This window comes from Lissotriton vulgaris, chromosome 12 (assembly GCF_964263255.1).
Source record: "Lissotriton vulgaris chromosome 12, aLisVul1.2, whole genome shotgun sequence".
In the NCBI taxonomy this organism is placed as follows: domain Eukaryota; kingdom Metazoa; phylum Chordata; class Amphibia; order Caudata; family Salamandridae; genus Lissotriton; species Lissotriton vulgaris.
The window spans coordinates 518,916,593-518,928,791 of NC_141700.1; the positions used below are offsets into that span (position 1 = coordinate 518,916,593).

At 45.0% G+C, this 12,199-nt stretch overlaps 1 protein-coding gene across 1 annotated transcript in view; it reads right to left on the reverse strand.

Moving 5' to 3' along the window:
* The window catches only part of HYDIN (HYDIN axonemal central pair apparatus protein), a 2,950,008-nt gene that overhangs the window by 193,360 nt on the left and 2,744,449 nt on the right, over positions 1 to 12,199 (reverse strand). Inside the window, exon 81 of the mRNA XM_086945295.1 lies at positions 11,082 to 11,294. Within this exon, the coding sequence (XP_086801421.1) occupies positions 11,082 to 11,294 (213 nt within the window). The remainder of the gene's footprint in view (positions 1 to 11,081; positions 11,295 to 12,199) is intronic.

Here is a 12,199-nt window from a genome sequence, read left to right on the forward strand (position 1 = left end):
AACCCCCTATCTCGTTTTCTCCTGTGTAGGGATGAAATAAGGCATAAAACAAGGTGAAGGCTTCTCAAACTCTTTCAGAAGCCAAAGGTTAATCGGTTCAAGTGAATCGTAAAGTTCCAGGGTCCCCGGACGTCTAATACTTCTTAGACATCCATGCAATAGTACATAATAGAAATGGGGCAAACGTACTCAGAGCCCCAATTTCGAAAATACTACGTCTCCTCCAACAGGGAGACAGCAAGAAAGAAGGTAAACTGGATTCTGCCCCAAAGTTCGTTAGCTCTCTTACCTCCCTGAGGCTAACACGGACAATAGTGACAAAAGTACCCAATCCAGACCGGGGCTTTGTCGGTTTCCTGGAATTGCGCAGAGAAGTAGTCTTACCGGCACTGCTCCTTACGACCCTCTGCGTCTCCTCCGCAAACGAATAATCGGCGAGGTCTGCTTCTCTCGGCCCGCTATTTACTTCCGTGTCGTGCGTGACCGCCGTCACACTGTCGTCACACACGCAACGTGCTCCCGGGCATGCCGGGAATTGTAGTCCGGTGAGACGCTGCTACCGTTTTCAGGTCTCAAAGTGTCAACCGCGACTTGCGGTGATTCGCGGATGCCGTAAACATGACAGGTCGTATGAGATACATTTAAAGCTGGCATAAGGGGCGAGACCCTACGGTTTTCAATTAGGAAAAATCGCAAAGAAAAACTGCATTCTAACATGCTACAGGCACAGCTGATTGCGGCGGAGATGAAACTAATCCAGGTTGTTCAGGCAGAGTCAGACGTAGAGGAGGCCCCGCTCGCAGTTTCTGTAGCAAAAACCGAGATGGGAACAATGCTGGCAGAAAAAGTAGCTGCTAAATGGGCAATGTCCAAGGAGAAATGCTACGAGGTAGGTAAACTCATCGGTCATCAGCTGGCCATCACAACTAGGCAACAGGTCACAAAAAATACCATTACCACTATAAATACGGAAACTGAAGGAATGACATCTGATCCTGTAAAAATAGAAGAAGCATTTAGGAAGTTTTATGAGACGCTTTACTCGGAAGATGTAACCGGAACAACTGAAGATATAGAGATCAGGGTTAGGGAATATATAGGTAACATGCCCACTGCTAAACTCCATCAGAATGCATATGAGGTACTGGAAGGCTGCCCCGTATGGGAGGAGATTGTGGCTGCACTCTCCTCCCTTCCGGATGGCAAAGCTGTCGGTATGGATAGTATACCTATCGAATTTTATAAAGTTTTCTTTCTACAAATCAAAGATGCCTTTACCAAGTAAGTAAGATCTATCTTCGAGGGGGCCAAACCTCCAGATTCCTGGTCATTAGCCAAAATAGTTATATTCCCGAAAAAGGACAAATCACCTTCGGAAATGTCTTCATATAGGCCTATTACTTTAATAAATACTGACGCTAAAATCTTTTCTAAAATTATCGCCACCAGACTTTCTACCTGCATCAAGTCACTAGTTTCTAAGTGGCAACACGGTTTTATACCTAAAAAATGTACCACTGAGCACGTCCGCCGGACGATCACCCTATTTGATGCAGCAGAAGTGTCAGGAGACCCGATCTCGTTAATACCCTTAGACGCTGAAAAAGTGTTTGATCGGGTCTCCTGGCAATTTCTCTGGGCCATGATGCGAAGGGTCGGTTTTGGACCTAAAATACTCCAATGCGGTGCAGGCACATTACCTTGAGCCAACAGCCAAAATATGTATTAACGGCCAACTGTCTGATCAGATCAAGATTACTAGAGGTACAAGGCAAGGGTGCCCTTGTTCACCCTGGCTGTTCGCACTCTACATTGATCCTCTGATTAAAAAAATTGAATTAAACCCCTCTATTCCGTCAGTTACCAGGTTCGGCATAGATACAAAAGTCATGGCTTATGCCGATGATTTAGACATAGTCACCCCCAACCCCGATTCTGCTATTAGGGCTTTGGAACAAGAGACCCAGGCATTTGGAGCAATTTCTGGCTACTCCTTGAATAAAACAAAAACTCAGATAGTCGATAATGGGAAAATAAGCTGGGAAGATAACAGAATTACAGATAAGGCAAAATACTTAGGAGTCAATATAGTTTCTTTTTTTTTTTTAAACTTTTTATTAATTTTCTCAAACACAACATGGTACACATGTAGTCATACACAATTCGATATCTACTACATTAATTGACATCAGGCAGTAGCAAATTAATATAGATTCTCAAAATATTGTGGAGCAAGCTACATTGTGATTAGCAGTCTACATATCTAACATAGGCGTATAGGAATATATTTTACATCAGCAAGGCAAACCCTCTAGGAGGTATGCACAGGAGTTGTTCAAACAACAAGGGGTCTCAATTAGAAGTAACGCAAGCAGCATATTGCATCATCTTATAAAGTGTACCAGGGGCCCAACTCCGTTCTCACACTAGCACATCAGTGCACCACCAAGGTCCGCATGTAGCACTCTCCCCACTCAACTCTCCGGTACACCGTTCAACCATCCCTTCTCATGGAAAGTGTAAGCGTGCAGTCACAATGTTCTATGTTATGGGATCAGGCCCTGCAGTCCGCTGTGGGCTTGCCTCAGTGTGGGTCATCAAGTAGCATTTTAACGGGGCCCATATATCACTAGGTCTGGACGCCACAGGCAGTAACTCTGCATACGTTGCGAGTTGTTCTTGACATTAAATTAGATCATCAATCCACACCTTGAATTTGGGCGCTCTTCCTCTGCCCCATCTACATGCCACTCTTCTCTTATCCAGCAATAGCGCCATAGCTACAAATTTGCGGTGCACCGCCTGTAGCGGTTCCACGTAACCCAACAAAGCAAGCATTGGTGAAGGTTCCACATAGGTATTTATCATTTTGGTCAGTGCAGTAAAAACTTGCATCCAGTATGCCTTTACCCCAGCATATTCCCATGCAAGGTGTAAGAAGTCGGCCCATGGGGCATGGCATCTGTCATATGTGTCCAAGTCTCTTAATTTGTATCTGTACATGCGAGCTGGCGTGTAGTATAACCTATGAAGGAACTTATAGTGAATCATCCTAAGCCTACTACTCGCCGGGATCCGTTCAGTCTGTTGCGAGCAGAATTCCCACTGCCTGTCCGTCAGGTCTGTGCCCAATTCATGGTCCCATCTAGTTCTCGCTAGCGCAACAGGCTTCACCCTCTACGTATGCACTGTCCTATATATCACCAACACCAAAGTTTTGGCTGGTGCGACCTCAAGTGGCAGCTGTAGCGGTGCAAGGGCTTGGGGCTCGTTAGGAAAATCTGGGGTAACAGAGCAAAGCCCCTGTCTGAGGCGAATGTACAGGAAAGCGTCATGAGGTGTCTCCTGTATTCCCTGAAATATGTGTTCCAGTGCGCGAAATTTTTGCTCATGATATAAGTCCCCCCAAGTCCTAACCTGTGTGCGTTCCAAAAACTTATGGAAAATAACCTCCTGGAGGAGGGGTATGTCTGGGAGATACACCAGCGGAAGAAGCGGCAAGTATAGCATAGGCGGATCCAGCATCTTGCCTATTTGTGACCAAGCAGTAATCGTGCATGACACTGTCGTTGGTGTCCTGTCTCTGCTAGGGAGGGGGACATACAATGCACCGTCAATAGGAACTGGCAGAGCAAGCCAATGCTCCGCCGCCACCTGCGGCATATACCGTGGCTGATGTACCCAAAAAAAGGCGTAATGCGCCTGCACGCTGTAATAATATAATTCAAAATTGTGAATGCCAAACCCCCCCTGAGAGTACGGCCTAGTGAGAACATTCCACTGGAGCCTCAGGTTTTTGCCCCCCCCACACCAAGTGCGTCAGTTCGGACCGCAACTGCTTAAAAAAATAAGCTCCTGGATGAAACATGATATTTAAAAATAGGTAAAGCAATTGGGGTAATATCACCATCTTAATCAGCGATGCCCTACCCGCTATGGCCATTGGGAGAGTGATCCAACGTGATATGCTATCCAAGATGCGGTCCATAGCGGTCCCGTAATTAAGGCGCATCAATTCGTCCCTATCTCTCATTATACGGATCCCTAGATATTTCAGCTCATCTTCGCACCATGCTATCGGGTAGTCCATGGGAATCTAGCCGTCGCAGCGGTAAGGGGAAAAAGGCAAGACTTGCTCCAATTTATTTGAACACCCGAGAGTCTACCAAAAATTATGAATTCCTCAAGGACGGGGTTCATGTTTTGCTGGGGATCGCGAATATAGAGCGTGATATCATCAGCGTACAGGGATATCAGAATCTGCCTCATATTGCACCTCAGTGCTCTGTCCCCATGGTGCTGCCGTAACTTCACCGCAAGTGGCTCCACCGCTATCGCAAAAAGTAATGGCGACAGGAGAGAAAAATAGGAGGAAATCCCATACGGGACATCACACCAAACACATATTCACATTCGATAGAGTCGAAAGCCTTTGTAGCATCCCAAAAAATTGCCGCCAAAGGTAGTTCCGATGAGACATTATACATGACCGTAAATAAGGTTCTTAGATTGTGAGATGTCGCCCTTCCAGGTACAAAGCCCGACTGGTCGGGTAGAATTACATTTTCCATAAGGAGACTAAGGCGTGTGGCAATGAGTTTAGCAAGTATTTTCGCATCACAGTTGAGCAATGACAGGGTCATTTTAAGAGTCACAATGCTGTGGTGGCTTTCCCGGTTTTAGAAGGGAGGTGATAAGGGCCTCTCTCATAGAGGGGGGAAGTGTCCCACTTCATATACTTCCAGCAGTATTGGGGCCATCAGGTCTATGTAAGTTTTGTAAAACTCTATCGGATTGCCATCTGTCCCTGTGGCCTTCCCAGATTGCATATGCATAATCGCCTCCCTCACCTCGTCCAATTCAAATAGGGTGCTCAAAAATTGCCTCTGTGTGTCACTCAACCACCCCAGGGATACATCTCCCAAGTACTCTTCTAAATCGAGCCTGTCCATCCTTGAGGTAGTATATAATTTAGTATAATGTGTTGTGAAGGCATTCAGTATGTTTGTAGTGTCCCTATACATCAGCCCATCCAACCCTTCCAGTTCTAGCACCACATTAGAGCCCCGTGCCCTTCTAATTGTTTTAGCCAGTGCCTTACCCGGTCTCTCCCCTTCGCCATAATGGCGGGCTATCCAGTACTTCCCTCGAAACCGTGATTCTCTACGGGCCGCTTCTGTGTATTCCGTAAGCTTCTCCCTAATCTTTGATTGAATAACCTTATCTGGGTGGAGTGTAAGTGACGCTTCCAGCGATTTGAGCTCAGCCTCGAGCGTGTGCAGAGGGTTCAAAATTTCTTTAAGCACACCAGCCCCTTTCGCTATGCAAAATCCCTTCAAAGTGACCTTAAACGCCTCCCATATGGTCTCAACATTATCAACAGAATCTTTGTTTCGCGCAAAGAAGGCCTGCACTTCCTCCTTGAGCTCTTCCTGGAACACAGTATCCAGTAACACAGTAGGTTGCAATCTCCAGCTATTCCGCCGTGGACGAAAATCCGCTGAGGACAAGGTAAACCTCAAAGGCGCATGGTCGGAGTAAGTTCTAGCCAAGTGTTGCACCCTTGCGACCGCAGGGCATAGCCCCACAGAAAGAAAGATATAATCTAATCACGCCCACGATGCTGCCTGCGCAGTAAAATGAGTACCCTCCCGGACATTGGAATGCAAATGTCTCCAGGCGTCTATTAAATTGTATTCCGTGAGTGTGGTATGTACTACTGTACGGGCCTTGGTATAATGATGGGGGGCAGGGTGTGACCTATCAACATCCGGATTACGTGTAACGTCAAAGTCGCCACCCCAAATAATATGATTGGACTCAATGTCTACAATTTGGGCCCATAACTCTGTAAAGAACTGGGGGTCGTCTATATTTGGTCAGTCACAATAGGCCAGAGTGACAGAGTAGGGCCCCAGTCTCCCCCAGACCACACAATACCTCCCCTGTTTATCACACCTCGTCCCTGCCAATGTGAACGGTGTACACTTTCTTATCAGAATCGCTGTGCCTCTCGCGTACGAGGAGTAGGAAGAGAATACCCGGTGTGCAGCCCATCTACTAGCAAAGGTGTTGTTGAGTTGTTGGCTAAAGTGCGTCTCCTGCAGGAATGCCACATGGACCTGATGCTTGTCCAGATAAGATAACACTTGGCGCTTCTTGCGTGGATCCCCCAGCCCCTTCACATTCCACGTAATAATATTCAGCTCACTTACAACCGCAGAATGCATGGACCCAAGCGACTAACATCCCTGTAATTCTCCTTACCCTGGTGGTGCCCAGTCCCTAATCGCATTGCCCAGACAATGTCAATGATCCTGCAACGTGCAGACTTGTTCCACCACAAATCCAATCTGTAACTACCTTTGAAGCATAGACAAGCAGAAAGCATGACATTCATGTGTACCTCCCTGCAAAACCCCACCTCCCAACCCCAATCACGCATCCAAACAGCCAAACTCTGTGCCCTCCCACCCCCCACCCACTGAAGCAACCCAAACTTGCCAGAATCCAGAGCCCACCCCCCTTCCCCACCTCCCATCAACAACAACCACCCTGTCAGCACCTCTACACCCTCTGTACAATGAACCATTATGGGGGAATACCCGTTGGGGTACATAACTAGACAGTCGCGTAGTCCCTCCACTCCCCGCAAGCCTCCTCGTGATGGTGCGGTAGGCCCGGGCTTGGCGGAGAGGAGCCTGGGATTTAATACCTTACATGTAAATGAGTCAATTGGAAAGGTCTCACCTCCCGTTACATAGTTCAGGCCACGTGATACACCAGTGTCCAACCTATAATTTCTAAATTCAGCCCGGAAGAGCATTATTCCATATGTTCATCGTCTTCGTCACAATCCCGTCGCTGCTGTGCCTCCTGGCCACCTCCTCCCTTGTTCGCCCGCTTCACCGATCGGAGAAAATCTTCCACTTGTTGCGGATTCGTGAAGAAGCTCTGTTTCCCTTGATGTGTCACTCTGAATTTCGCAGGGTACAGGAGTGCATTGTCAATTTGTGCAGTTCGTAATATCCTCTTTACATCCATGAATATGTGCCTCTCCTCCTACACCATAGGTGTAAAGTCTGGATATATGGAGAAGCTGTTCCCATCATAGGTCAGCGTCTGTTTGTTTCTTGCTGCCCTGAAGGCCACATCCCTATCTCGATAATTCAGTAATCTTGCGATAATGGGACGCGGCGGGGCTATCAGCCTGGTGTTAAGCATCGGTGTTTCCTGGACGCGGCAGCCGGCTCTCAGGTCTCCTCCGTTCCAGCGTCCAGCGCGGTCCTAGTTGCCGCTGCGTAACTCGCAGCCCGCAGATCTCCGATCGCTCCTCTCTTTCTACCGGATGTTCAGGGAGGCATTACCAATCATCCTCCGATATTCAAGCGTATTTTAATGGACATTTACACAGGATAATTGAAGGATATGAATCTCAGGAAGCAGGAGCCTCACAGAATGCGGCTATACTGCTCGCGCGCTCTCTAGCGCACCCGATTCAATATAGTTTCTGACTTAGACTCTTTAGTGTCAGAAAACCTGTCTCCACTCGCTATCAGCATGGAGAAGGCACTTCGGCGAATCGATAACTTACACCTAACCATTGTAGGTAGGTGCAATGTTTTAACTCCTTCAACGCTCGTGACGGAACGGTTCCGTCACGAGCGTCGGTTGGGCTGTGCTGGTGACGGAACCGTTCCATCACGACCACGCCCGTTTTCGAATCTTCAGCACAGCTCGAAAATACGCGCCGCGCTGAAGCGGATAAAGATGACAAATTTTCGGAAGCTACTTTATTTCTTTCGAGCAATTCCTTTGAGCTTTATTCATCATATTCTCACTGTTTTTGATCAAATATTTCTGCGGTTTATCTGGTCTTATTGACAGCCAAGAGGGGCTTTTACCCTCCTCTCTCTTCCCAGGGTGAGGGGAGGCTGGGCTCTCCGCAACTTAAAGTTATATTTTTGGGCCACAGCTTTACAACACTGTATTGAACTTTAAATGAAGACTGTGTCTTAAGCCTTTCGGGATTGCCCTCTCCTTACTTCCTGCTTCTAGGAGAGAACGCCAGGGGATGCCTCTGGCGCCAATTAGAATTCTCTTACTACAAGCGAGTTCGATTTAAGAATTTAAGACCTTGTTCAATGCCTATCGGGGGTTTCACAATGTCTGCAAGGTATTCAGAATTTCTAAACTAAATTATTACACCCCGATCAGGCAGAACGATAACCTTCCATTGATTTTTAAGGATGCATACATTTATCAATGGTATTCGGTCGGAATCCATAGACTAGGGGATCTGTATAACTCCGGCTGCATACGGTCATTCCAGAACCTGCAAATTCATTATAAATTGAGTAGTCATCAATCTTTAAAATACCAGTCAATAGTGAATTACTTGAAATATAAAACTGGAGGGTCAGCAGGATTCACGGCGGTAGATATTATCGACAAATTACTTGGACCTAATATACCTAGGATTGGTAGCATCGACAATATTTTGAACGAACAACGACCAGATGATCTGAGCAAGGTTGACTCCAAATGGCAGCTTAAGCTGAATACCGTACCAAACGCTTTATGTTCTGCCCTGAGCCTAGCGCAAACTTGTCTTTTGCTTTCCAAGCTACAAGCACAATTTTATAAAACTGTTTTTTTTCTATATATAACCCCTAACAGGGTATCCAAATAGTAATCTGGCCCTGGGGTAAACTGTCCACGCTGTAACGAATATAGTGCAGACTCTTGTCCTAATATTAAGCCTCGATTAACACAGGTCCATTGCTTCTTAAGCAGAACTCTTTCTTTAGACATATGTCTTACGCCTAGCACTATCATGTTAGAGCTTTATGATGACATTGACTTAAAAGACGGAGGAGCTCTGATATTTGTCACAGTGACTATTTTGCGGATACGTATCGCCTCTAGCTGGAAAGATCTGAACCCACCTTCATTTGGTCAATGGCAGGCGAGATTTCTTGCCACGCATAGTCTAGAATTGGCAATTTATTCTAAAAAGGGAAGGAGGGCAAAAAAAAGGAGTCTAATGGTGTGGGGCCCACTGAATAGATGGATGGACTCCTTGAAAACCTGAACACTCAGATCACATGATATAGGGCCCTTTCTGTCTATCTTATACTACGGGCTCTTTTTTTCTATCTTATACTACTTGGGCCTGTTCTTTCAATCCCTCTGCTCCCGCGCCGTCCTTCCTGCCTCACCCCCCCTCCCGCTTACCTTCCCCCCTGCCTCCCTCCCGCCCCAACCCCGCTTTTGTCTTCTCATCATCCCGGTTGCTCTATTTATCCGCTTTTAAGTGATAGTACACAACTGCATTATATGACATAATGGATTCTTTGTTAGTCCCCTTGATAGCAACGGATGTCAAGGTATTGCTAAATTGCCTTTTGCACGGAAAATAGTCCTACACTTTGATTTTGCTATAGCGATAAGCTTTATTAACACTATGTTCTTTTTTTCCCCTCTTTAGTTTCTTTTTTCTTTTCTTGACCCAGGGTGGGGTTTGGGGGGCGGGGGTAATGGAGATGATACTATCTGACTTTGTAAACAGTTGTTTTTCTTTTTTGTCTTTTAAATTTGTTTACAAAATAAATAAAAATAAAGATAAAAAATCAACTCTGTGGTGGGTATGGGCTTTGCCCTCCTTCAGGTCCTTAGGAAAAACAAATCTCTCCTCTCTTTTCTGGCTAGACAACAGGTGACCACGGCCTTAATTACCTCAAGACTGGACTATGGAAATTGCCTGTAAGCAGGGTTGCCCAAATACCTGATAGACAGGCTGCAGTTAGTTCAGAACGCAACAGCACGTACCATCTTTGGGCTCCCACGCCACTCACATGTCTCTGGTCTACTTTATAGCCTATACTGGCTTCCAGTTAGGAAGAGGAGCACTTTTAAAATACTGCTTTAAACCCAGAAAGCACTTTATGGGGCAGGTCCTGGCTATCTTCAAGATAAAATCAAGCCTTACACTCCCCAGAGGAACCTTTGCTCCGGAACGCAGACATTGCCAATCAGAGCCATAAAGGAAATATCGATCTTCCGGATAAAACCTAAGACTTTGCTCTTTTCCTCAGCTTAGGCTCTTCTTTCTACTGCATGCAGACTGCTCCATCGCTATAGTGCCAGGACACTCCTCTGAGTAACATCGGCACTTTATAAATCACCTACATAAACATTTCAATGAAAGAGAAAATGGAAGATAAACCACATACATCCCATATGGGTCATTAGGAGCTTGCTTAGTTCTCCATGAGGTGTACTTTCTAAACAGTGAACGCATAATGGAGTTTCTTTGAAAACAAGCTGAAAATAAAACCTGTAAGCATTTGGGAGAAAATAATGCAAACTCTGTGGATTGACAAACGTTTTTACATCACAAAGAATCATACACATGAGAGAAAATACATCTAACTAAAGGGTGATAAAACCCTTGCATTGTGTTTGTTAGTCCTCAGATGAGCCGGAAAAAAGAACAGAGTCCGCAAATCAACTGTGTACAAAACATGAAGGAATATAGATTTGGCTTTTTGCATTAGCAGTGTCTGTTTTTTGTGTGTTCTTTTCATTTTCATGGGCAGCATGGTTAGAGCAGATACACTGTTTTAATTTAACTATGCAAAGTTTAAAATAAGAACATTCAATATTTGTTGAAGTCATCTTCTGCATTTACCAAAGTCACATTTTTATAATTTAGAAATAAGGTTTATATGTTGAAAAATAGTTTCAGAACCTGGCACTCAAGTGTGACTACCCACAGGTCTATGACTTCAATGAAAATCATACGTTACAGAAAGATGCAACGTTTTCACATTCAGCTTCACCTATTGTGATCTTTTGTGGATAACCAGATGTTTACTCCTCTACACTCTATTTTCACATCATAGCAAAAACATTTTTTGAACCAGCCTTTGAGTTGCAGAATCTTCTCCTTCAGTGTTCATCATGGCCATGACATAGTAATATTGTATGTGTTAACCTCTTACCTTCCCTGGCTATACCCAGTACCATCGACTAATAATATGTGTGGGGTATATTTTTAAGTCAGGTGGTAACTCTACCTGGTGCTTCTTGCCCTCTGTTGTCATGGTGAGTGGTCTGTAGGTGACTTCATAAGGCTTATTCTGCTGATGGGCCTCTACAACAATGGTATCTGGTCCTTTCCAATACTCTCCTTCCAAGATGGGTTGCAATGCCCATGAACGGTTCGTCTTATTCGTCAGAAGGATGGTCTGAGTTTGCCTTCCTCGTACCTGACAGACAAAATTCACAATCTGCAAAAAAAGCGGAACCACTGAAATGAAAGGATGGTTGAAAGAGCAAGTATACTTACGGACTAATAACTCCTTCAGTTTCACCAAAGGAGCTTCCTCCTATTGGAGGATAAAGTTAGCAGAGAAGCTTAGTTCAGAGGTTTAAGAGTAGGTGCTCATGTCAACTTCAAGACTATACCCCCTGGTTCTTGTAATGTCAGGCACCTTAGCCCTTCTTTCCACCGCTAAAAGTGGGAATTCTGTTTGGACTGGACACAATTGAGAAGAGAGTTTTATATGACTAATATGGTGGTAGAACTAAGAATATGGGAGTTACTAAGTGAGTAGCATTTAATTAATCCACCCCTTGCCCCTCCATTCCTATGTATCACAATTAACTTGACACTTTATGCCCTGATGAGTAGGAAAATCCTTGAGGTATCAATGAGGCACATTTTCTGTAAAATGTATATGTATATTGTAACATTCTAATGCGCGGAGTGCAGTCAGACAAGCTTAGTCCAATTCTACTTTAAACCATGTTCAGTCCAAAGGGATGAGGGTAGAGAGAATAATATCAAGGGTCTAAGACAGATGCTTAATATGTGTCAAGGACCAGGTAGCAAAGCTAATCCAGTGCTTCCTATTGAAGTCCTTTCTGGCCACCTGCATCTTAGTGAGTTGTCTACAAAAAAGGTTAATACATCAGTAGCTCAATAATGTCTCTTTGTGACAGGAGACACTCTCTGAAATGAATATTGTTATATTATTAGGTTTGAGAACCAGGTCTAGTTAATTCAAAATAGAACAACCCGAATAAAGGAGTTCCAGTAACTGTCGATGTTTTAGTATGTGAGGAAGAGGAGAAATACACTTCTGTTGACTGGAGAACAGAGTGATCTAATTTATTCTTGACTCTTCTGATT